Source organism: Cervus canadensis, chromosome 5 (assembly GCF_019320065.1).
Source record: "Cervus canadensis isolate Bull #8, Minnesota chromosome 5, ASM1932006v1, whole genome shotgun sequence".
Taxonomy (NCBI): Eukaryota; Metazoa; Chordata; class Mammalia; order Artiodactyla; family Cervidae; genus Cervus; species Cervus canadensis.
The window spans coordinates 96458532-96484856 of record NC_057390.1 but is presented as its reverse complement, the minus strand read 5'-3'; the positions used below and the strand labels follow the sequence as shown (position 1 = coordinate 96484856).

The 26325-nt window shown below is 54.1% G+C and overlaps 1 protein-coding gene across 1 annotated transcript; it reads right to left on the bottom strand.

Moving 5' to 3' along the window:
• Positions 1-10435: 10435 nt before the first annotated feature.
• Positions 10436-26044, bottom strand: PLPP7 (phospholipid phosphatase 7 (inactive)). The gene is made up of 2 exons (XM_043469871.1): positions 25132-26044; positions 10436-11730 (listed from the first exon to the last, which is right to left on the bottom strand). The coding sequence occupies exons 1-2, from the start codon at positions 25580-25582 to the stop codon at positions 11366-11368; spliced, it is 816 nt and encodes a 271-aa protein (XP_043325806.1). The 5' UTR covers positions 25583-26044; the 3' UTR covers positions 10436-11365.
• Positions 26045-26325: the final 281 nt, after the last annotated feature.

Sequence of the window (26325 nt, the reverse complement as noted above, 5' to 3'; positions counted from 1 at the left end):
CTGCAGTGAACATTGTCGTACTCTGAAGTAAGTCAGAGAAGCAGACACATCATATGACATCCTTGTACACGGCATCTAAAAAGATATGGTTCAAATGAACTTATTTATAAAATAGAAGCAGACTCATAGACCTAGAGAATGAACTTATGGCTGCTGGGGGCAGGATGGGGTGAAAGGATAGTTAGGGAGTTTGGGATAGACATGTTCACATGGCTGTATTTGAAATGGATAACAAACTAGGACCTACAGTTTGGCACAGGGAACTCTGACCAATGTTATGTGCCAGCCTGGATGGGCGGGGAGTTAGGGGGAATGGATACATGCATATGCGTGGCTGAGTCCCTTCACTGTTCACCTGAGATTATCAGGGCATTGTTAATCGGCTGTCAGTTCAGTTCAGTTCAGTTCAGTCGCTCAGTCTTGTCCAACTCTTTGTGACCCCATGGACTGCAGCACGCCAGGCCTCACTGTCCATCACCAACTCCTGGAGCTTACCCAAACTCATGTCCATTGAGTCGGTGATGCCATCCAACCATCTCATCCTCTGTCATCCCCTTCTCCTCCCGCCCTCAGTCTTTCCCAGCATCAGGATTTTTCCAAAAGAATCAGCTCTTCGCATCAGGTGGCCAAAGTATTGGAGTTCCAGCTTCAGCATCAGTCCGTCCAATGAATATTCAGGACTGATTTCCTTTAGGGTGTATTGGTTGGGTCTCCTTGCTGTCGGCTATACTCCAATACAAAATAAAACGTTAAAAAAAAATACTACCTAAAACACTGGTAGGCTGAATACAACAGTGTATAAATAAAAAAGTGTGATACACATGATGGAATGAACTCTATGCCAAGATTGCAAGGGATGGTTTAATACTAGAGAAATCAGTGACATTTAATACATTAACTGATTAGAGGAGGAAACAACTTTGGGATCATTTTAATAGATGCTTAAGAAGTATTTTCAGAAGTTCAGCATAAATTCGTGGTAGGAAACTTCTCAATAAATCAGAAATAGAAGGGAATTTCCTTGGCTGATAAATGGGTAAACATTAGCAACATTGCCTCTGAGATTAGACATAAGAAACATTATGTTTCAGACTTCCTTGGCAATCCAGTAATTAGGACTCTGTGCTTCCACTGCAGGAGGCATGGATTCGATTTCAGGTCGGGGAACTAAGATCCCGCATGCTGCATGGCGCGGCCAAAGACAGAAAAGAAACGTTATGCTTCCCATTATTGCTCTTGTTCAACAATGAGCGTTGGACATCCTCCCTTAACAATAAGACTGTAAAAAGTTAATTAAAAAACACAGAGGTTAGGAAAGAGAAAACAAAACACATTATCTTCAGGTACGCTCATAGGAAACCAAAAAGAAGAGTTTAGCAAGACACCTAGATATAAGAAGAATACACAAAATATAACTGCATTTCTAGACACTAAGACTCTGAACAATGTACTTTAAAAAAGGGGGTGGGGCCAGTCCCAAGAGTGTGAAAATTTTAAGTATCTAAGAATAAGTCTATGGGCTTCCCAGGTGCCTTAGTGGTAAAGTGTCCACCTGCCAATGCAGGAGAAGAAAGTTCAATCCCTGGGTTGGGACGATCCCCTGGAGGAAGAAATGGCAGCTGACTCCAGAATTCTTGCCTGAAAAATTCATGGACAGAGAAGCCTGGTGGGATTTAGTCCATGTGGTCACAAAGAGTTGGATACAACTGAGCGATTGAGCACTCAGACACAAGAATACGTTTAATGAAATAAAGGTAAGCGTTAGGCAGAAAATTATACTAGTCCATGAAAACAAGTTAAGGCTTAAAAGGACAAATAACTCATGCTTAAGGACAGGAGGGCCAGTTAGCATAAAAATGACAATTCTCCACAGATTGATCTGTGGACTCAGTGCAATTCCAGTTAAAGTCTTAATGGGGGCTTGTGTAGAATTTGAGTCTTTCCTGGTGGCTCAGTCAGTAAAGAGTTGGCCTGCAATGTGGGAGACCCAGGTTCAATTTGACCAGTGATTCTTTTTTTTTTTTGACCAGTGATTCTTTTTTTTTTTGACCAGTGATTCTAAAGTTTAATATGAGTGAGCAAAGGATTGTGCTACTCCAGGAGAGGAGGAATACAGACAGGAATGTATCCCATTTGATATCAGGACTTACAAAGCTATGACACTTGGGCAGCAATAAATAAAATAGTCAACAACCAAACGATGCAAACAACACAGATGTCCATCAAGGGAGGAGTGGACAGCCGAATTGTGGTCCATCCACACAATGGAGTAATGTTGTTTAGTCGCTCAGTCATGTTTGACTCTTCTGTGACCCCACGGACTGTAGCCTGCCAGGCTCCTTTGTCCATGAGTTTTTCCAGACAAGAATATTAGAATGGGTTGCCGTTTCCTCCTCCAGGGAATCTCCTCAACCCAGGGATGGAACCTGAGCCTCCTGCATTGCACGGAGCCACCAGAGAAGCCTCATTAGAATATTATTCGGTCGTAAAAAGTAATGAAGTACTGATATCTGCCACAGCGTGAGTGAACCTTGAAGACATTATGCTAATTGAAAGAAGCCAGACACGAGAAGTTGCATAGTCTGTGGTTCCATTCATGTGAAATGTCCAGAACAGGCAAATCCATAGAGACAGAGAACAGACTGTGTCTTCCGGGGGCTGGGGGGAGGGAGGGCAGGGACGAACGGTCCTCCTGGCTTTCCTTTTGGGCGATGAAAATATTTTGGAACTAGGTGGTGGTTGCACAACCGGATGAATGTGCTAAACGCCACCAAACTGTACCCTTTAAACTGGTGAATCTTATATTATGTGAATTTCACTGCAATTAAAAACAAACAAACTGGTAGCCATCTAAATATCGAAGAAAAGGAAAGAGAGAGAGAGAGACAGTCTCTTCCATACAAGGAATCACTGGAGGCTGCTCTCAGTCAAGATGGAGATGTTGAATTATTGATGCAGAAAGGTGGTTCACGATATGTTATACAGGATAAAAGCAGGTCACAAAGCTATGGCGTGTAACGACGTTTGGGTCAAAATAACATCTCTTTTTAGGAAGGTGGAGAACAATGTCTGCAAGGAAAAAGCGAAAAAAAAAATTTTACTTTTGGTTTTCCATGAAATAATGAAAATGTCTTCTTATGTAACCAAAAAAACAAGATAACCAGATACTTCCTTAGAAAAATTCATCCTGTTCTTTGTGAGGCTCTCAGGAGACTCATCACACATCTGCTGGCCCCAGGCTCAGGACTAGAATTCCTCTCTTGTCTGGGAGGGGGCAGGGAGGCCGGCCAGGTCACGCAGGGAGGGGCAGGTCTGGGTCTTCCCTCTGGGACCCCCTCTCCCGGAGCTAAGCCCGTCTTAGGACCTTGCCCGACCCTGTCCCTCTGCAGACCTTTCTGGCTGAGGAACTTAAGTGGAGGAAACAGGATTTCAAGACCCCCTTGCCCTGTCTCATTTCCCAGCAGCAGAAGCAGCCCTGGAATGGAGCTGTGGCCAAGCCAGCCTCAGGGCCTCACGTTGCATCTCTGACCCTGGCTGGACATCCCTCCTCGGGGCCCGGCCCCACGATAACCCGGCTCGGGTGGGGTTCCCAGGGCTTGGCTGCTGCTGCCAGATCTCACAGCTGGGCTGTTGGTGAGAGGAGCTTTCCCAGGGTCCTAGCAAGCCGCCCCTGCCGGCCCCCTGCTCCTGCTGGAAGCCCTGCCTCTTCCCACTAGCAAGCCAGGTCCTGGGCTAGGTTGTTGAAAGCCGTAACTGGGGGCCCGGAGCTCTGCTGAGGCCAGAGCTGGGCTCTAATGACCAGATTCAGAGAAGGTCTATAGCAGGTCTCCCAAGGAAACAGCATGTCCTGGGCTGGGCCTCATGATGACCTCATGAATTCGTGTGTGTGTGTGTGTGTGTGTGTGTGTGTGTGTGTGTGAATGTATACTACATATTAGGGTTGGGTTGCCAGATAAAACAGACACCTTGGTTAGATATATCAGATAAATGAACAGTTTTTGAGTATCACTATATCCCAAAGATTGAATCCTCTATTTAAAAAAACACTTTTTTAAAGATTTAATAGAATTTATTCAAATGTTTAATGTGTTTGACTGCGTTGGGTCCTAGTTGCGGCACATGGCAATCTTTGTTGGCACATACAGGATCCTTCATTGTGGTGTGTGGGCTTAGATGCCCCGCGGCATTATGGATCTTAGTTCCTCAACCGGGGATGGAACCTGTGTCCCCTGCATTGGATGGCAGATTCTTAACCGCTGGACCACTGGGGAGGTTCCTGATCCTTTATTTTTATTTGCTTAATCTGGTGAGCCTGATACCTGTCAACAATGGCATGCAGAGAAATTGCATGTGGTTAAGTGTGTACACCCTGCCGGAGCACACACGTGTGTGTATAAACATATGCAAGGCCAGGTGTGTACATTGTCACCAAGGTATGCACACCAGAAGGCAGGTGTAGGGAGATTCCACCGTGTGTTTGAGCTGGTACATGGCTATGAAATGTTTGGGATGTGGAAGTGAATGTATAAATGTATCTGTGTGCAAAGATGATCACGCGTGTGTTTTCCTGTTTTGCATGCATGTGTGTGATACCCAAGCACATGGAGTGTCCGATGTTGGAGCGTCCACAGACGCGCACGTTACAGAACATTAGAACTGAAAGGAGGCTTGGCGATCTCCCGCACGCAATTGTACATGTGAGAACGTGGAGGCCAGCCAGTCAGCCTGAGTGTGTGTGTGTGCACGTGCGTGTGTGTCCGAGCTGGGGCTGGGATGCGTGGGGAGGGCTCTCTGGCCGTCAGGCCCTGCCAGTCTGGTGTCGTGGCAGGCTCACGACAGCCCTCTCTCCCTACGAGACCCGTTTCCCGAAGGGAAGGTCAAATGGAGCGCGGCCGGGGCCCAGCCTCACCCGCCTGCCTGGCGGGTCACGTGTGTCTGCACGCGGGTTACATAAATGCCGGGCCCAGCGCTGTGGCCAGATGTTCTGTCTCTTCCTGGAGCCAGATGGCGGCTGATCCCAGAGTTCGTACCTTTTTCGAGCTCCTGCCGTCCCCTTCTCCTGCCCCTTCTGGAGCTTTCCCCAGGCAGGGCAGGGGCTGGGACCCGGAGACTTTGACCTGGACCAGTTGCCTCGGCCGGGAAGTGGCCTCCCCCGGGCAGGGGGTCAGGACACGGTCACAGTGTCTTGGGAGGTGCCGGCGCCCCCGGGGCAGCTCCTGGTTCAGTGGTCTCCCCACGTCACCCAGAAGCGGCCTGTCGCAGCCTGTCCCCAGCTCACCTGGCCTGTGTCCCACTCTCGCTCTTCCTGTGGTGACAGGTGACGGCCAGCTGACCTGATAAACCAGGGCTGCCACCATAAGGGACCACAGACTGGGTGGCTGTAACAACAGAAATGCTCTTCCTCAGTTTCCTGGGGGCTGGAAGTCCACGATGGAGGCCTCTCCCGGGTGGCTCAGATGATAAAGAGCCCACCTGCAATGCAGGAGACCAGGGTTCGATCCCTGGGTCAGGAAGATCCCCTGGAGTAAGGAAATGGCAACCTACTCCAATATTCTGGCCTGAGAAATCCCACGGACAGAGGAGCCTGGTGGGCTACAGTCCACAGGTCGCAAAGAGTCGGACACGACTGAGCGACTAACAGTCTTGCTCTCTCCTTGGCTCGTAGAGGGCCATCCTCTGCCTGTGTCTTCACATGTCGTCCCTCTGCGTGTCTGTGTCCAACTGTCCTTCTTATAAGGACACCTGTGCTATTGGACGAGGGCCCATCCTAATGACCTCATTTTAACTTAATTGCTTCTTTAAAGGTCCTGTCTTCAAATAGAATCACATTCTGAGGTCCTGGGGGTTAAGCTTTCGATGTATGAATTGCAGGGAGGGGGCACAGTTCAGCCTGGTAACACCCACGATAACATGTTTTTGGCAGTGGGTTTTTCCCAGGCCAGGCCCGCCATCACCAGGCCATAGCTGTCAGGGGTCTTCAGAACCCCAACTTACTGTTCTTTATTTTGACAACTTGGAATCCAGTAGAGACCCTACAAAGATGCAGAGTCAGGTCAGGGGTGACCTCCTCGGCCCTAAATCCCAGCTCTGTTGGAAGGAGGGTTTGGGCAGCCTGGTGGAGAAACGAGACAGGCTCAGGGTGGGAGGGGTCAGTTCACACGCCCTTCGCCCACCCACAGCCTGAAGCTGGGGAGTGCGGGGTGGGTGGTGGGGTTCAGGGCAGGCTGCATAGTGCCTGCATACTTGGCGCGGGCTGGACACCCCTCCTGGGCCTCAGCACCCCCATCTGTGAAGAGAAGCCACTGGGCCGGCCGGGACATGGGTAGGTGCCCATCTGTCAGTTCCAGTCCATCCGATCCCCAGAGGTAGCCCTGTGCCTGAGTGCCCAGCAGGGACACATGGTTCTTGAGGGGCATGTCTTCCTTTCTCAACCCTTCTGTGTGCCAGCCTGGACCACGCAGCTCTGGATGCTCCAGCTTTAGGCAAGGTAAGCATTATCCCCATTTTAGAGAGGGGGAAGCTGAAGCTCAGAAGAGCTCAGTGACTTAGGGCCCTTAGGGTCTGACTCCCAGGGGTGCACTCTTTCCTCAAGATCACCCTGCCCAGACCACCCCCAGACTGCCCCCAAGCCCCGCTTGGCTCACCATCCCAGTGACCTTGACGAAAAACTCGGGTGGACTTCTGTGTTCTGGGAAGTGATCACATTGTCCATGACAGCTGGGGGTGATGCCGGGAGGCAGGAGGGCACCGGGTAAGTTCAGGACCAACTCCAGGCTCCAGGAGGGGCAGGTGGGGGCCCGCAGGCCTGGGGGTGGGCGTGGGTGGGAGCGAGGAAGCAGGGAGGACACACCACACTGAGGCTGAGCTTTGCGGCTACACAGGGGCCGGTGGATAGTGTTCCCGTCTTATCCAACATCCGGTCTGGACGGGACCCACAGGGTCTGGCCAAGGGTGAGCCAAGACAACACAGGAGGCCGTCTGGCACAGTGGGACTGGATTCTCTGTTACAAAAAGGAAAAAGCTGGGACTTCCCTGGTGGTCTAGTGGCTAAGGCTCTGAGTTCCCCATGCAGGGGGCCCAGGTTCAATCCCCGGTCAGGGAACTGGATCCTGCATGCTGCAACTGAGACCTGCTGCAGCCAAATTAAAAAAAATATATATATATATTTTTTAAAAAGAATGATAAAAGCCATCCCACCCCTGTGCCCAACACTTCACCAGTCCAGCCTCACTCCAAGGTTGGTGGGGTGCCCTGGGTTTCTGTTTTCCAGAGGGTTCTCTGTTCCGAAGCCACTGGGGCCACTGGGGTTCTGATCCTGACTGCCAAATCCTAGGTGAGTGATCTTGGAGAAATGACTTTCCCTCTCTGAGCCTCAGTCTCCTCACTTGTGAAGTAGGGACAAGGGCATGATGAGGAATCAGCGCGATGAGGCAGGTGAAGGACTTAGGAAGCCATAAACCCCCTCCTCGCCTCACCCCAAGTCATGAGCTCAAATGCCAGTTCCACGGACAGGCTGATCTCTGAGAGCTTAGGAATGAGGGACAGAGGCGGAGGAGTGAAAAAAGAGATAATACCGGCTCTATACAGACTTCACCCTGGTAACCGAAGTGGGCACAAACAAATCAAGGAAACAACATGAACATACCCTGTGGATAGAGATTCTCAACAAATTCTTTTTTTTTTTTTTTTTTTAGCCGTGTGGGATCTTAGCTCTCCCCCTTCCCCCACGAGGAATCGAACCTGTGTCGTCGACGCTGGGAGTATGGAGCCTTAACCACTGGACCACCAGGGACGTCCCAACAGAATCTTTGTCTAACCCCATGTGGTGATATTTATTTTTTTAAGATTTTTTTTTTTTTTTGATGTGGACCATTTTAAAAGTCTTTACTGAATTTGCTACAACATTGTTTCTGCTTTATGTTTTGGTTTCTTTAGCCCCAAGGTATGTGGCATCTTAGCTCCTCCACCAGGGATCAAAACCGCAGCCCCTGGATTGGAAGGTGAAGTCTTAAGCCCTGGATCACCAGGGAAGTCCCAACTCGGTGATATTTAGAAAGGGCTAGGGTAATGCCACGTAGGGTTTATCCCAGGTGTGCAGAATGGGCTTACCATTAAGAATCAAATATTATAATTCACCAGAAGAAAGTGAGAGCGGCTGTTGGCTTCGATCACCGAAGTGCATTAACCACAGGTGAGCGAGCACACGCGCTCTGCGTCTCTCCAGGAACGGGGTGTCCCTGAAGGAGTCACAGGCCCCTCACTGCCCCCCATCCCTGGACCTGCGCCTGCAGGTTCCCCCCCGGCCAGTGGGATCCTTCTGGGATGGCAGGGTGGACCCTGCACCAGGCACCCCCTCGTGGGGAGCACCCGAGTCACACACGACCCCACAGGGACCCCCATCAGCCCCGTCTGGTAGCTCAGGACACCAGGCTCGGAGAGGTGACCGCTGTGTCAGCGCTGGCCCTGGCCCGAGCCCCCAGTGCTGCTAACACTTTGCAGGACAGGATGTTTCTCCCGGGCAAGCTGCCCACTGCCTCTCCAGGGAGATTGTCCTCCTAACTGTCTGTTAGGCACTTGGATTCTAATACCCACCCTGAGCTTAAGGGGTCTGCTGAGAGCCCTCCGTTCTTCAGAAAACCCCTCCTCATCCTAAAGACTCTAAAGGCCACCGCGCACCCCTGCAGAGGCAGAGACCCTGGGGGCCCATTGGAAGCGTGGGCCTTGCATGGCTGGAGTGTGTCCCCTGTTCAAAGCTGAAGCCAGATTCGCCCCGATGACAGGCTCCCAGGTTCCCGAGGGTGGGGGCGAGGGGCAAAGGAAGCCACCCTCACCCCTTCTGCTCAGCATCGCATGGACGCGCCGCCCAGGAGCGTCTGTGGGAGCAGGCAGAATGTATTTTGAAGACCCCGGATCAGCCAGCGTTCAAGATTGGAAGTTGAGGGTCTTCATCATAGTAGTCATGTATGGATGTGAGAGTTGGACCATAAAGAGGGCTGGGCGCTGAAGAATGATGCTTTTGAATTGCAGTGTTAGAGAAGACTCTTGAGAGTCAAACCAGGCAATCTTAAAGGAAATCAACCCTGAATATTCATTGGAAGGACTGATGCTGAAGCTGAAGCTCCAATACTTGGCCACCTGATATGAAGAGTCGACTCATTGGAAAAGACCCTGATGCTGGAAAAGATTGAAGGCAGGAGGAGAAGGGGATATCACAGGATGAGAGTGTTGGATAGCATCCCTGACTCAGTGAACATGAGTTTGAGCAAATTCTGGGAGATAGTGGAGGACAGGGGAGGCTGGCATGCTGCAGTCCATGGGGTCACAGAGGGTCGGACGCCACTGAGCTACTTACTAAACAACAATAATGACATCATGGTGGCCGGCCGAGTCTGGCCTCCCTGGGCTCCTTTAGGGCAAAGACTAGGTGCAGAGCTCCTGCACCCCCAGCAGGTCTGGATGAAAAGAAGGCTCCAGAGAGAAGCCTTGGGAGGGTGAGCAGGGGCAGCTTGGGGCCTGCCTGCAGGGGTTGGCCCTGGGGGACCGTGACCCCTGAGGGTGTGGGATCTGCCACTGGAGAAGAAGGTATTCAGGCCGGAGGGCTGGGCCTGGCAGAGGGGGTGGTGCTCTGGGCCCTTCAGCAGCTGCAGCTGGTCCCTTAGACAGGCTTGGGCCACATCTCTGTCCTCTCCCAGAGGGGCGGCAGTGAGAGGAAGTTGTCTCTCCCCCAGAGGATCCTGCCTGGTTCAATCGTGTCTCCCTGAGATATTGCAATCCTGACTCTGAGTGGGTGGCCATTCCTTTCTCCAGAGGATCTTCTCCGGCCAGGGATTGAACCCCGGTCTCTTGCATCGCAGGCGGATTCTTTACAGTCTGAGCCACCAGGGAAGAGGTGGGCAAGGATTCTGCCTGGAGTCTCAGAGGCAGCGTGGCCCTCTCGACGCCTTGAGTTCGGACTCCTAACCTCCGGAACTGAGAGACAGCATGCTACGGTGGTTTTAAGCTACCCGCCCGTGGCTCTTTCGTAACAGCAGCCAGGACAGGAACCCAGGGTCGGTCGGCACTGATGTCTACCTCCTCCTGCCTCCCCTGTCCTGGTACCGACCACGTCCTTGGGGGCAGGGTTCTGGCCAGCGGGGGGTGAGGGGGTCTTGGCCCCCAGGGGAGATCTCCATTGGCACCATGGTGGGGGCTTCCCAAACTGATCAGAACCAGGCCCCGGAGCAGAGTGGCCAGCGCAGGGCCTGGGGATGGAGGGAGCCCTAGCAGAGACCTCAGGGAAAAGGGCAACCCGGCCCTAGGAGCCCACTGCTCCCTGCCCACCTGACCCTGCGGCCTGACTGCGGTAAAGGAGTCGGCTCCTACCCCCAAGTTACCAGGGACTCTCCCACCTGGGAACTTGCATCAGAGAAGAAAAAACACCCACACAGGCGAGATGTCTGCATGTCATCTGTATTGTCACGTGAATTGCACATCCGGCACGGCTGACCTGGACACGACCTATTAGGTCACACGGAGTCCGGCCCCTGGGGGCCAAAGCAGCACCGCCCAAGGCTTTCCGCAGGCAGTGGCCTGGACACCTGGTCTCCCCGGGCTCTGGGGCCTGGCACCAGGAGAGGCCAGCTCACGCCTCAGGCCCTTCTGCTCCTGGGCAGCGTCTCCCCAAATGCCCCTGGAGCAACACGGTTCCTTGGAGGGTTGCTAGCTGTTCCATGAAAAAAGGGTTCTGTGGTCAAATAAGTTTAGGAAACATGGATCAAACAAGGTTTGACAAGAAGCTTTTCTGCAGGACTTGTCAGAGCCTTTATGATAGTCCCGGACCCTGTGGATGTCCAGTGTGTATGCAGCATTGCCCAAATTTGTTTGACCACAAGACCGTTTTTCTTCCCAAGGCGTCTTGCAGGCTGGTGTCCGATGGGGCACCCTTTGGAAAGCGCTGCCCTAAGTAAGCTGTCGGTGACCGTTAATGGCAATGGCACCTGTGTTGGGCGGTGGGCTGTGGGTATTTCATCGGGCGTCGTGCTGTGGTGAGGTGGGCACAGCCAGGAACTCAATGGTTGTGGTGATGAATGGAGAAGACGAGACTTGGCCCCCCACGTGGTTCTGGTCTGGTACCCTCCATAGCAGAAGCCCAGCAGGGCTGTCCCCATGGCTGGGCCCCAGCCCATCTACAGAGGGACTCAGAGTCTGATTAAGGGGGCAGGGGGTGCCCCGCACGGTGGGAGGGATGGGACGATCACTGGCAGGCCCACTGGACATCACCAGCCTCCAACCAAGATGGGGGTGAGGGGATGAGCTGGGGCGGCCCGGTTCCCCCCTCCCCTGCCAGCCACGTGTCCTCCGACGGGCCACCCCGCGGACGGGCAGCTCACCAGGCGGAGATGAGCATCTGGCAGGTGTTGGAGGACATCCACACCAGCTCGACCAGGCGGAACTGGAAGTAGCCGATGGCGAAGCCGGAGAGGACGTCGGTGATGTGGTGGCGGCCGATCATGACCCGCGACAGCCCCACGCACAGGGCCCAGAGCACCAGCAGGACGCGCAGGGGCACCGCCAGCACCAGGTGGCTGAGGAAGAACTTGGACACCATGGCCGCGCGGCTGGCGTGCCCGGCGGGGAAGGCGTACACGTCCATGGTGAGGTAGTCCAGGAGGCTGGGGCTTGACTCGAACGGGCCGCGCCGCTTGATGAGCTTCTGCACGCCGGCCACCGTCATGATGTCCAGGAGCAGGGCTGCGGGCGGGAGAGAGGGGGTCCCCAGGTCGTCAGCACCACACTTTCCCTCCCTCCTCATTGGGGCCACTCGGACCTCCCAGCAAGATTCCCACCTTGGGGCCTTCGCCTGTGGCTGTTCCCTCTCCCGGGAACATACTTCCCTGGGATGTGGCGGTGGTGGTTTAGTCCCTAAGTCATGTCTGACACTTGCTACCCCGTGGGCTGTAGCCCGCCAGGCTCCTCTGTCCATGGGATTCTCCAGGCAAGCATACCAGGGTGGGTGCCATGCCCTCCTCCAGGGGATCTTCCCGACCCAAGGATCAAACCCGCGTCTCCTGCATCTCCTGCATTGGCAGGTGGGCTCTTTCCCACTGAGCCACTAGCGAAGCCCTCCCTGGGATGTTCGGACAGGTAAAGGTGCTGAATGAGAGAGTGGTGAGCAGAGGTCTCGTGGGCCACTGCAGGCACCTTGGAGAATCTCATCCTGACCAAAGGGGCCTTGGGCTGCTGGTGTTTCCCAAAGAACTTCACTGATGTCCCCTCCAGTCCCAAGAACAGGATGTCACCATACCCATCTTTTCTAAGTCGAAGTGAGATTCATGTGTACAATTGCTTCCCTGGTGGCTTGAACTTTAAAGAATCCCCTTACATTGCAGGAGACCTGGGTTCAATTCCTGGGTTGGGAAGATCCCCTGGAGGAGGAAACGACAACCCACTGCAGTATTCCTGCCTGGAGAATCCCACAGACAGAAGAGCCTGGTAGGCTACCACAAAGAGTTGGACACAACTGAGCAACTAACAGTACATATACACCATGGAATATTACTCAGCCGTTAAAAAGAATTCATTTGAATCAGTCCTAATGAGATGGATGAAACTGGAGCCCATTATACAGAGTGAAGTAAGCCAGAAAGATAAAGAACATTACAACATACTAACACATATATATGGAATCTAGAAAGATGGTAACGATAACCCTATATGCAAAACAGAAAAAGAGACACAGAAATACAGAACAGACTTTTGAACTCTGTGGGAGAAGGTGAGGGTGGGATGTTTCGAAAGAACAGCATGTATACTATCTATGGTGAAACAGATCACCAGCCCAGGTGGGATGCATGAGACAAGTGCTCGGGCCTGGTGCACTGGGAAGACCCAGAGGAATCGGGTGGAGAGGGAGGTGGGAGGGGGGATCAGGATGGGGAATACGTGTAAATCTATGGCTGATTCTTATCAGTGTATGACAAAACCCACTGAAATGTTGTGAAGTAATTAGCCTCCAACTAATAAAAAAACAAAACAAAAAAAAACTATTAATACAATTAACCATTTTTAAGGGTAGAGTTCAGCAGCGTGTAGTGGGTTTGCAATGTTGGGCAAACACCACCTCTATCGAGTTCCAAAACGTTTTCATCACCCAAAAGGAAACCCAGTCCCCATCGAGCCATTGGTCCCCATGCTCCCTCCCCCAGCCTCTGGCAACCCCTGATTTGCCTTCTGCTCTGTGGATTCACCTGTTCCCTACATTTCATACAAATGGAATTGTACATGTGCAACCTTTCGGGTCTGGCTTCTTTCTCGTACCATAATGTTTTTGAGGCCCATTCATGTTGCAGCAGGCATCAGAACTTCTACTCCTTTTTATGACTGCCTATTAGTCCCTTCTCTGTACCTGCCACAATTTTTTTAATCTATTCATCTGTTGGTGGCAACTGGGTGGTCTGCCCCTTTTGGCTGTGGTGAGTAATGCGGCTATGAACATTTGTGGACGAGGATTGGTTGAGAACCTGTTTGCAGTTCTTTGGGGGCACATTCCTATGGGTGGAATTGCTCCATCATGCAGTGAAATGAAAGTTGCTCAGTCGTGTCTAACTCTTTACGATCCCATGGACTACACAGTCCGTGGAATTCTCCAGGCCAGAATACTGGAGTGGGTAGCCTTTCCCTTCCCCAGGGGATCTTCCCAACCCGGGGATCGAACCCAGGTCTCCCGCATTGCAGGGAGATTCTTTACCAGTTGAGCCATCAGGGAAGCCTGCAATCATGCAGGAACGATGTGTAACTTTCCAAGAAGCCACCAAACTGTTTCCCACGGCAGCGGAGCCCTGTTGCCCTCATGTTACAGGGACAAGACGGAGCCCTGGAGGTTGAGCATCCTACTCTGCTCCTCTTTCTGTCTGGATGTTCCCTTTCCCCTCCCGCTGACTTCCTCTCCATCATCCTAAGGCCTCACCATGCTGGGTGCTGCGTTAAGCAGCTCCGCATGAGCTCTCATTCCCTCCCTCACATCATCCCTTCATGGAGGCGGGGCCAAGGCGTGTCTGTTTTGTTCACTGGCTTCTGTCCAGCATCAGACACAGAAGGGCAGGTCTCCACATGTTAGCTGAGTCCTGGCCTGGGGCAGAGTGGTGGGCTCTTTCCCATTTGGGGAGCCTTGGGGGAGACGCGAATCTCTGTCCATTCGGCCCCCACCAGCACCCCGCTGTGTGGCCTTGGAGAGGGTGCTCTGCTTCTCTGGGCCCTTAGCCGAAGGCCCCAAGCCAAGGCCCTGGTTTCACCCAGGCAGCCAAGGTGGGGGCTCACAAGTGTCCCAGAGACCTGGGTTTGAGTCCCAACCTTGGAGCCTGCTGTGACCTTGGGCAAGTCACCTAACTTCTCTCACCTCTAAGACAAAATCACAACTACCTGGCCTCCAGAGGAGGTGAGGCGCGGTGCCTGCAGGGTGACTGACTGTCCTGGGTGTGCTTGGGACAGAAGGGCTTGGGGGACATAAGAGGTTCAGGGCTCAAACAGGGATGTCCCAGCGGACCGGACGAGGTGGTCCCCCCCAGTGTCTGGCACACAGGGAGGGCCAGAGAAGGGTGGAAGATTAGTATCAAACGACAGATCAGAGCAGCCTGGTATTGTGGCTTTCCTGGAAAATTTACAGGAGATACCGAAAGTGTTGCCCTGCAATTGTTCTTGTTCAGAAACGGGAAAAAAAAATCTTTGGGAAAAAAATGACAGAGTTGATGTTCACTGTAGAAAACTTACAAAACAGGAGAGAAAATAAATTTTAAATCGCCAGTAATTCTGCCACCCAGAGGTAGCCACCATCCCGGAACCTTCTCTCCACCTACAGAGCATTGATTTAATAAAAGCTGTAACATGCTCCACACACAGTTCTGTAACCTGCTTTTGAAACTGGCCCAGCTGCAGCGTCTGGGGTGCCCCGGGGTATTTATCTGGCGGTCCCTGGGCTGGACTAACACGGTGCTCCCTGGGCAGAGCAGGGCTCCTTTTTTCCTGCCCTCTGTAGGGTTGCTGCTTGCAGTCTGGGCTCTTGGTTGGGGATTTGAAGCCCTGGCCTCCCCGGGGCCTGCCCCTCTCCTTAGCCACAGGGCCAGCTGATGTCTGCCCATCCCGGACCACCCAGGGAGGGGGCAGATGCACGAAGTGGTGGATGCAGAGGCTGCTGGTCCATGGTGGGGGGAGGAGCCTAATGGAGGGAGCCCACCTTGTTGCATGCCCCGCCCCCTCCACACCGTGTTCCCATGGCAACTTGTTCCCAGGCGCTCAGACCTTCCAGCATGCAGGCTGCTAACCCAGGTCGAGGCTGGCAGCATCTGGAGCCCACAGGATATGGGGGCCACAGTCCCAGCAGGACATAGGGGACCAAAAGGGCAGGTGGAAGTTGGAGGAAGGTGGTGGCATCTGACCCCCGGGACCCTGAGCCCAACGGAGCAGCGGGGGGACGAGGCCAGGCTGAGAGGAGGCAGCCAGTCCTCTCCAGCCCAAAGGCCACTCCCTGACCTCATGACAGGCTGTCTCCACCTGCGGAGGAGGCAGTTCACAGGAAAGGGGTTAAACTTGCAGGTTTCAGAGTCACAGGTGGGGTTCAAGTCCCAGCTCCTCGGCTCATCAAGTGCCTTCACCTGTTGGAGCCTCAGTCTGCCCACCTGTAACAAGGGTTCTCGCAGGATGAGATGAGCTCCTAGTGCCTGCGAAGTACTTAAAACAGCCCGGTACATGCTGGGCTAGGGCACGGCTGCTCTTGTTACTCCAAAGCCCCAGCCTGGCCTGAGCCAGCCTTTCAGACCCTGGAGGCTGGGCGGTATTGAGCAGGTGCACCAGAAAAGGGCTTCCTCCTCTGAGGTCCCATCAGCGTCAAAACGATCTGGCCCAGGTTCTGAGACCCTCAGCACCTGAAGGAAGGTCACAGCGCCCTGGGCTGGTGGCTTGGGGGTGGGACTGATGTGGACCAGGATGGGGCCCCTAGACAGAACCAGACACTGGCCACTAGGAAGATGTAGGGGGTGTGAGTGCGTGTGTTAGTCGCTCAGTCGTGTCCGACTCTTTGTGAGCCCATGGACTATAGTCTGCCAGGCTCTTCTGTCCATGGAATTCTCCAGGCAAGAATACTGGAGTGGTCTGCCATTCCCTTCTCCAGGGGATCTTCCCAACCCAAGGACTGAACCCAGGTCTCCCACATAGCAGGCAGATTCTTTATAGTCTGAGCCATGTGGGCTGTCTATCTAATTAGTGACCAAGTTTCTCAGCTGAAAACCAGGGCTCAGCAAGTTGGCAAATTCTCGCTGGCATGAATCTGCTTTCCCAGATGAGTGTGAACTTCAGCAGAGGTGCCCAGAGGAAGCCTCTGGGTTCCAGGAGGAGGGGCGGGGTGCAGCATCTGCTCCTCCCCGGGCTGCCTGCGACCGGGGAGCTGGGCACAGGGTTTCAGTCTGATGTGGAGGCTGGAGGCCAGGTGGGCTTCTGCCTCGCCACCCGCCGCCCCCAGGCCAGGTGTCCCAGCTCTCCTCGAGGACTGTCGAGACCGATGGGCCAGGAATCGAGCTAGACCCACACCTTTCAAACTTTTTTTAGCAGCAAAACATTTTTTCCCAATGTAAGACAAAGCTATGATTTTTCCAGTAGTCATGTATCAGTGGGATGTGAGAGCTGAACCATAAAGAAGCCTGAGCGCCAAAAAATTGATGTTTTAGAATTGTGGTGCTGAAGGACTCTTAAGAGTCCCTTGGATTGCAAGATCAAACCAGTCAATCCCAAAGGAAATCAACCCTGAATATTCACTGGAAGGACTGATGCTGAAACTGAAGCTCCAATACTTTGGCCACCTGAGGCCAAGAGCCAACTCATTAGAAAAGACTCTGATCTGGGAAAGATTGAGGGCAGGAGGAGAAGGGGACAACAGAGGATGAGAGGGTTTAGATGGCATCACCAACTCAATGGACGCGAGGTTGAGCAAACTCTGGGAGATGGTGCGGGACAGGGAAGCTGGCGTGCTGCAGTCCAGGGTCGCAAAGAGTCCGACATGCCTGAGCATGTACAATAAGTATCCACAGAGACTCAGGATGTGAAAGGATGAGAGAAGTAGCCCCATGGCTGTCACTGGGGCCACTGGAAATGGGGGACCCTCCCCTGGCCCCCGAGAGGCTTCTGAGGCTGGCTGTGTGCCATGATTTGAAAACCCCACATCTGGGCCTTTGGAAATCTGCTATTTTCGGCTGCCTCTGTCCCTTGAGGCCACAGTGAAGTGAAAACTGCCCCTCCGCCCTGGGCCTTCGGGGTCCTTCATTCATTCTCTTGACCTGTAGGTCTTGGGTCCCACTGCTTCCTGAGTATGTGAGGCAAGGGCCAGGCCTGGGGCTGGTGAACCAGGCTGGCAGGGTGCCAGATGACGGGGCGGGGGCAGTAAGTTAGACAGGGGGCCTCTTTACAGGTGTGGTGAGCCTGCGGTCTCTCCCCCTACTATTGCTGCCGCTGCGTTTTGAGGGTTGGGTGTGGGGAGGTTGTGGGGGACGGCTCCCCAGCAGAGCCGATGGCCCTGGGGCCTCCCCGCAAGCTCCTCCCACTGCCCCCCCAGGCTGCTTGCCCCTCCCCCAGCACCATGGCCAGCCCGCTTGTGGCTGTGATTCTAACAGGTCAGCACATACCCTGGCGCCCAGAAATAGAAGCAAATGGCTCCGTCACTCAAGGCTCCGTGAATTCTGCTCACACGGCCGGTTGAGGTCCCTGACCTATATTTCTTTCTGGACCGGGAGGGAGGCAGGGCTCCCCGCCCCGTGGGGACAGGTCCGCTTGGCAGCAAGTTCAGGGGCCAGAACCGCAGCGCTGTGTGACCCGGGCTGTGGCCTAACCTCCCTGGGCCTCCGCTCACCGCCATCGGGTAGGGCAGAGGCTGGGCCCCTGGGCTCCAGGATCAGAGGCGGGCCTCAAGGTCGGCTGCTTGTGAATTTCATGACCTTGGCACAGCCCTCCCTCTGAGCTTCCTCCCTTCGTTGATAGAACCGGGGGTCATTCCAGAAGCTACTCTGAGGGTTGCCTGGTCTGCAGGGAGGGCTGGGCCCCACCAACAATCTGCACTCCCTGCCCCTCTCACCGGGCGGGTGGCTCAGATGCCCTAAATGACCTCGCAGGAAGCACAACTATTACCTGCGGTGCGGGTGCCTCAGAGGTGACAAGAACCTGCCTTGGCGCCCACTTTCTCTCCCACTCTGGTGGTGGTGGGGGCTACTGGGGTGGTCCCTCCTGGCCCCTCGAGCATGGCTGCTCCCACTGAGATGCCCACCATGGGACCAGTTCAGCAGCAGGGCAGGGCTGGCAGGGGTGGGGAAGGGGCAGCTGTGGACCCCGCAAGAAGCAAAAGACAGTGCTGACATGTCTTACTGCCTGGGGCTGGGGGGAGGGGTGCCCACTCTTCTGGCCTCTGATCCCCCATTCCATTCCCTCTAGGAACCAGGGAAACAGCCCAGTTAGCACTCTGGGGTGGTGTAAATCAGTCTAAACTTTCTGAAGGGCTTTGGATTCAGACTCAGAAGTCTCTACAGCAGGCCTCCCTTGACTCAGCCCTTCCACGGGTAGGACTGTCTCCCTGGGAAATAGTTAGGGATGTGCCCCATGATTCACGGTCAAGGATGTCCACTGCAGCATCCTTTGTGATGCTGAAAACCCCGCACCAACCCGATGCCCTTGAGTCGGAGACAGATGGGCCAGACTGCGGCCAAGTCTAGACGACAGAGCGCTCTGGGGCCGCTGCGAATGATAAAGCAGATGTGTATTTATAGCCACGGAAGGACAGCTCTGGGGTTTAAGTGGAAAAGGCCAATGACCACACCGGATTTACAGTAGGATAATGCTGTTTTTGTAAAATTAAGATGTAAATGTGTCTATACGCGGTGAAAAAAGTCTGGAAGGCACCACGCTAAATGTTAACTGTGCTTCTCAGTGGGTGGAAGGATGAGGCTCATTTTTGTTGTCTTTCTGTAATTCAGCATTAACATTTTTTTTTTCTGATCGTGAAGGGGCATGACTTGTGCGCGTTTTTAAAAAGTTGTTTTTACAAAAGGACAAATACTGCATGATTCCACTTTCATGAGGTCCTTAGGACAGGCAGATTCATAGAGAAGGTAGATTAGAGAATGCTAGGGGGCTGGGGAGTTAGTGCTTAATGGGTGCAGAGTTTCAGCTGGGGAAGATGAAAGAAATTTAGGAGATGGGTGGTGGGCATGGTTGTACAACTTAATGCCACTGAAACTGGACACTTAAAAATGGTTAAAATGGCAAATTTTATGTCATGTGTATTTTAGTTATTTTAAAAACCAGTGCACTGTTCTAGAAGAACACAGCTCTGAGGAGGTGGGCAGTGAGCAGAGAGGTTGATGGAAGGGAAACCCTGAGAGGAGGCAGAAACACTCCAGGCGTTTGGCACTGGGACCTCTGCTCCGTAAGTGTGAGCAGTGTGTGTGTGTGGGTGTGTGTGTGTATTTACACATGGCATCTCTCCTGACCATGGCGGCCCTGCCTTCAGCCAGACACCCTGCCCCAGCCCTCGGTGCCCAGGGTTGGGGGGCTGACATGAGTGTCCCGGTCTGTCCCTAACTCCCCTTGGCCGGCATGACTCTAAGCGAGTTCTAAAACTTTGCAGGTTTCCATAATTCTCACCTGAAGAACCCAGATATTAAAGCGGCTTGATTCATCTCAGAAGACCGTCTGGGTGCAAGGAAAGCAAAATTGTGGTATAGATAGAAGTCTAAAGGCACCAGGCTTGGCTGGGGCGGTGGGATGACATAGAAGAGGACCCCCCCAGTGGCTCCCCTCCCTACAAGGGGGCCCTGACCCTGTCTGGGGGTGGCCAGAGGCCAACTGGAGGGACCTTTTCACAGAGCCGTGCTGAGATGATGAGACGTGAAGCTGCAGGAAGGCTGGAGAATGTTCTCCCTCTGTGGAACTGAGCTGGCATCTCTAGACGGAGTGCTCCCGATAGTGAGGGTTTGGGATCAGTCTAAATATCCATCAACTAGGCACAGGCTATGCAAGCCTTGTGGAGGGCTTGTCACCTAAGCTGTCCCCCAGAGCAGGGGTTTGGGGGCCGGTGGTCGGGGAGCTGACAGAACAGATTATTTGGGGGGTGGGTGAGCAGGGACTGCATGGGGGGAGGGGATGCTGTGAGATGCTTGTGGGGAGTTGGCCGGTGAGTGATGCTAGGCTGAGGGAGTTGGTTCTGGTTTCTGAACCCCTCCTGCTTGATGTGAAGGGATTCAGGGGGGCCCAGATGGGAGGTATGTGGCCCAGCAGGCCTGAAAGGGCCGTGAGAATGAGGCCAAGCTGGGGAAACACGGCAGGAGGTCATTTTAGAACCAAAGAGAAACATCCAGAGGCCCATGACCTAAACCGTAGCAACGGTTATTCCTGGGGAAGGGCCTTAAGGGAGACACTCATTTTTTTTTTTTTAATTAAAATTTTTTTTGGCCTCAAGGCATGCAGAATCTTGGTTCCATGACCAGGGATTGAACCTTCACCCCCTGCACTGGAAGCTTGGAGGATTAACCACTGGACCACCAAGGAATTCCTCCCTTGCTTTGTCATCTGTCCTGGTTTGAATTCTCCTTATCGTAAGGATATATAATGAAAAGCTGCTCAACGCCACTTATCACCAAGGAAGCACAAATCAAAACCACCATGAGACACCACTTTTCACACCCATTAAAACGGCTATTATTAAAAAAAAAAAAAGTGTTGGCCAAGAACACTTGTGGAGAAATTGGAGCTTTTGTGCACAGGTGGCAGGAATGTAAAACGGTATTTCTACTGTGGAAAACAGCCTGGGGGTTCCTCAAAAATTAAACCTAGGGTTGCCATTTGTTCCAGCAATTCTTTCCTGGGTGTACACCCAAAAGAAGTGAAAGCATGGACATGTACAGATATTTGTACCCGCGTGTTCAGAGCAGCATTATTCACAGTAGCCAGAAGCTAGAAGCAACCCAAGGGTCCACTAACAGATGTTGGATAAACAACACATGGTCCATCCACACCATGGAGTATCACTCAGCCTTAAAAAAGGAGATGCTGACATCTACCACAGTATGGATGCACCCTGAGGACAGGATACTAAGGGAAATAAGTCAGACACAAAAGACAGATTCTGTATGGTGCCACCGACACGGGGTCCCGAGATGAAGCAGATTCACAGAAACAGAAAGTGTAGGTGCTGGGTGCTGTGGGGAGGGGCAGTGGGGAGTTAGTGTTTCATGGACATAGAGGTTCAGTTTGGGAAGACCGTCAAGTTCTGGAGATGACAGTGGTGGTTGCTCAACAATGTGAAGTACTGAATGTTGCTGTTTAGTCACTAAGTCTTGTCTGACTCCTTCGTGACTCTGTGGACTGTAGCCCCGCCGGGCTCCTCTGTCCATGGGATTTCCCAGGCAAGAATACTGGAGTGGGTTGCCATCTCCTTCCGCCGGGGATCTTCCCAACCCAGGGATGGAACCCAAGTCCTCTGCATTGGCAGGTGGATTCTTTACCACTGAGCCTCCTGGGAAGCCTGTACTGCATACTAGTGTACACTTAAAGAATGGCTGGATGGTAAGTTCTAGGTTATGTCTATTTTACCACAATAAAAAATGACATAGAAAAAAAGGAATATATAGTTTTCATAATCAGGGACATTTCAATAAGGATTATTTTATAGATCATGAAAATAAGACATGGAAACCATTTCCTACTGAAGGTGGGCCCAGGGGGAAACCAGGATGGGTCTGGTGAACGGGAATGGCTCTGGTCCCCTATCACCTGCCCCCTTTGGGATCATCAAGCCAGGAGTTGCAGAGAGAGGACAAAGGGGGGAATCAGGTCATGTCACAGGTGCCTAGAGCTTGGAGGGGACCTGGATCGGCCCTGGACCTGGGACTTCTTTTGACGATGGCAGTGGTGATGAGGGTGCTAATGCTCACTGCCGTCCACAAGCATTAACTGGCATGGGTATGTGCCATGTGTAATTCTTCAGGGAAGTACCCCAGCAACCCATTAGACAGATGAGAAAAATGAGGCTCAGAGAGGCCAAGTCACTTGCCCCAGTTCCCACAGCAGGGCCGGGATGTTCCCACCCAGGTCCGGCCAACTCTGGAGCCAAGCCCGTGCCAGCTGCTAAGACCCGCTTCTGGCTTTGAGGCTTCCAGAGTCTGTGAAACACATCACAGCCCCCAACAAGGGAGGCGGATTTTGGGGAGCAGAAGGGAGGACTTCCTCCCAGCCCAGCTGGGATTCTTCCGGGTCCAATGGCTGGAGCTCCATTTCTCAAGGCTCCCGAGCTTTCCTCTTTGGAGCTGAGGAGAGCCCAGGTCCCAACAGTACCATGGAGGCTCTGCCCTCAGGATTCTGCTGGATGCCTGGTTCTCAGAGTAGGCAGGCAGGACCGGGCTGGGCCCCTCATCCCTCTGGGCCCTGCAGTGTCCACGTCCACCTGCCACCCACTGTGCCTGCTCCTCTTGAATCCCCACCACAGCCCTGATGCCTCATGTACAGATGAAGAAACTGAGGCTCAGCGATGGGAACTGACTTGACCAGAGTGAGTAAGGGTCAGAATGAGGACCAGGACAAGTCCATTCCAACCTCAGATCTCCAGGGTTGAAAGCCCCTGCCCCCATGCCCAGGGCCCCAAAGACTAAAGAATAGACCGATCTGTGCAGTTTGTGCCCCAAAGATGGTCTGTCATCCCTGGGTGGAAGGCAGTGTGGGCAGCCCCTTTTGGTGGGTCAGGTCAGAGCTGTGGGATCAACCTACCTTGGTTATTTGCTGCTTTCCTGGGCCCACACCCCCACCAAGAATGCAGGCCCACAGACCACCCCGCCTGCTCTGAGCAGTTTCTCTGGGCCGGGCTCTTTTTTCCTCCGTGGTCTTGGTACCTGGATACACCAGCAAAGGTGCTGGTAAAAGGGAGACCTCTCTGCAGGTATCTCAATGTGGACTGGTCTGCTCGACCTGCAGGCCAAAAGTGAGCGGGAAGGCGAGGGGTTTGCAGCCTAGAGGACTTGTCTTGGTTCCTGGTCTACCACTTACAGATAAGTGGGGTTGGACAAATCCCTCGACTCCTCTGAGCCTCAGTTAACTCATCTGTGTAGTGGGTATATTGAAATTTACATTATACGATCATTAAAAAGACTTTAACATCATGAAATACAAGACATTCATGGCATAGTACTTGGTACCTAAGTGACGCTCACTAAATGATGTTTTTAAAAACTGAGAAACAACTGTCCTTCTTGTTCAAGAAGGGAGATTTCTCGAATCCTGCTCTCTGTCCTATGAAACAAACAACTTTGTGTCCACAGAATCTGGTTGCTGGTAAAAGCCAGAAGCCTTGTCCTGACCAGCCAGAGTTGTGTCAGTTCCAGTCCTGGCTCCATCACTAACTAGCCGCATGGTCGAGGGCAAAGCGTCTTGGTGTGCCTCAGTTTCCCCTCTTTAAGTGGGGAGCATAGCAGCTTCTCCCTGGGGGTTGTGGTGAGGATGACATGTGATGATGTGGTTTATGAAAAACCGGGCACATAGTAAGTGTTGAATAAATCACCAACACAGCTTCACCACTTCCAATATCACACATGGACGGACCGTGCGGACGGGTCTAGGGAGCCGGGTTGAGAGAGAGGCTCAAGGACAGTTTCCCACACCCGTCCTTGGACACCAGGCAACCTGACTGCACCCCTCCTTCCCAGTTTTCTTGAGTCACTGCTCTGTCTGAGTCTTCAACGGGCACTAGATGACGAGACCACAGTTCTGCACTGTCCCCCAAAGCCCCCCGGCCTGGCACCTGGGCCACGGTGCTCTGTCCCTCCATCCCAAGCCCAGGGCCTTCCGGGTGCCTGGAAAGAGCACAGGCCTGGATGTCAGGCAGGACTTGGTGCAAATCTCAAGTTCTGAAGTCTTGGCCAGGTTGCTTTATTTACAGGAGCTCCAGTTTCCTCATCTGTGAAGTGGGAACGGTAAGGGCAGAAGCCATGTTGTGACTGTTTATTTGGGAATAACAGCAAGTAACGTGGATCATTTAGGAACAAGAACAAGAAAACACTGATGTACCAGACCCGGCATCTCCTGCACGAACATCTGCTACTTCGCCCTCCCCACATCCCACCAGCAGCACACCCCAGATGCTCTGAGACCCGAGCGGGAAGACTCACAGTTACTGTAACTTCTCCTGGATGGCAGTTCTCAGGGGTCCAACCCACACCCCTTCAGTACCGGGACCCCTTGTCAGTGTTGGCTTGGCCTGAGCCATGCCCCCCCCCACCCCCCGACTTGTGTCCCAAATGGTGGCTGTGCTGAGAAGGGCCCGGAGGTCAACACGGCCCAGCTTGGAGGGTGGCGGCAGAGGGGCCCAAGCACCTGGGGGATCTGGAGGCGCCTGGAGGGTGGGCCAGACGGGGGCTGGGCATCACCTCCTGGGTAGAGGGGAGGGCCTGCCTTCCACATAGGCCCACGTGGCACCTGGCACGGGGCAGTGCTCGACCGAAAGACGCTGGTGGCAAAGACTTTGCAAACAAACCAGAGCTCCCCAGGTCCTCTCCTCCAGCGACTCCCCGAGGGAAGGGGCAGGTAAGCACTCCAGGAGGTCCTGAGCGGGTGGGAGCCCCAGACTGGACCCCTGCACCCCCCAGGGATCCCAGGGGGCTTTCAGGTTCCCTGAGTCAAGCAGGGTGATGGGGGAGGGTGGGCAGCTCCCAACTGCTGCCTGCAAGCAGCCTAGGAACTCAAGGACCAGTCCAAGGGACAGGAGTGACATGGTTAGACACCCCACTCCAGGGCACCCGCCAGACTCCTGGACATGTCCCTCCAGGCCTCCAGCACCCCTTCCAAGTTGCTTCTGGGGCAGCAATGTGCTTTGCCCAGGGCAGGCCTCTTCCTCAGAAGTTCCTGCTGGGGCTCTGCATTCTCAAGGCCCCCACCTTGCAGTCTGGACATCCTCAGCTCCCTCTTTCCCCGAGCTGGAGGCTTGCCTGTTTCTGGGGCACCCTTCCTGCTAACCTCATTAGACTGTTCTTGTTGGTTTCTGAGGGGCCCCGCTAGCTCGGGCATGGGTGGGGTGGGTTTGGCTCCCTCCCCGAGGCCTGGCAGGGTGGGTGGTGGACGATGGGCGGGCGCACTCACCCAGAAGCAGGTTCATGAGCACCTCCTGGCCGGCCAGAGTGCTGCTCTTCACCAGGCAGAGGATGGTGCCCCCGATCCAGGGGACGCCGTGGCCCGTGATGCCAATGAGCTTGACCATGGAGCGGGCACTGGCCCAGGATGCGGCCCGGCCGGCGCATACCCCCAGGCGCTTGGACATGCAGATGTCAATGGCCAGCAGGGAGTTGAAGGCGATGCCCTTGAAGGAGGGGTTCAGCTGCATGCAGTCCTCCTCGGGCAGCTGCTGGGACTGGCGCCGCTCGCGGGCCCCGTCCCCAGGGGCTGGGGGCTGCGGCGAGGGGCCCGAGGCCTTCCTGCCCGAGCTTCGGGGCTCCGGGGCCCCCTTGGGGGGCTGATTCAGGGACAGGAACTCGGCCCGGTTGAGGACGTTGCTGCGGTCCCGGGCCCGGGCCCGGCTCTGGGAGGCGGGCATGGCTGACGATCGCCCGCCGAGGGCCGCTACCAGCCTGGCTGCGAGGCCCTTCTCCCCTGAAGACGGGAGCGCCCGGAACCGCCCCTGCTCTCTGCCTCCCTGCCGGCTCCTCGGCAGCTGTTAAATATAGAGAGCAGGCCTGCACATGGCTGTTTACCTCCGGCTGCCACCGGGCTCCTGGGGAATGTCAGTGCCAGCCGGGCAGCCAATCGAGCCCCCCAGTGCCGGCCAGCGCCAATGGAGCCACGGGGAGGCGTCCACAGCTGGGGCCTGGATGCCTTGGGCCTGGGCTATTTAAATCTCCCAATGGCTCGCTCTGGGGGCGACCTGGGGGACTCTGGGAAATGTAGTCCTCCTACAGGTCTGGCCTCGGCTGTGCCCCGAGCCAGAGGCCCAGAGGTGGGCCCCTGACTCACCCCTGCTTTGACCAGCTTCCCTCTGAGCAGCCCAGAGCCCGGGGAGCCAGGCCCACCTGCCCCACTGGCCTGGACGGCTTGGATCTGGTCCCATGGACCAGACAGCGGAGCCCAGGCCAGAGGCTTCTTCGGGCACCTGATGGGGTGGATGACGTCACTGAAAGCGTCATTCTGGGTCCACTGGGGGCGGGGCTGAGCCCAGCCCCTCCCCTCCGTGCTAGCATTTCATTAAACTGGCAGGCTGTTTTGACATTTTTCAATTAGTCTTGTATTTGGCTTCAGCGCAGGACTGTTCAATCTGTAAGACTTGATTTCCATTGGAGGGAG

Coding starts and splice junctions, on each gene's coding strand:
- PLPP7 (XM_043469871.1), bottom strand. CDS start 25,582: ATGCCCGCCTCCCAGAGCCGGGCCCGGGCCCGGGACCGCAGCAACGTC. Junction 11,731..25,131: donor GCTCATGAACCTGCTTCTGG/GTGAGTGCGCCC, acceptor TCCCGCCCGCAG/CCCTGCTCCTGGACATCATG.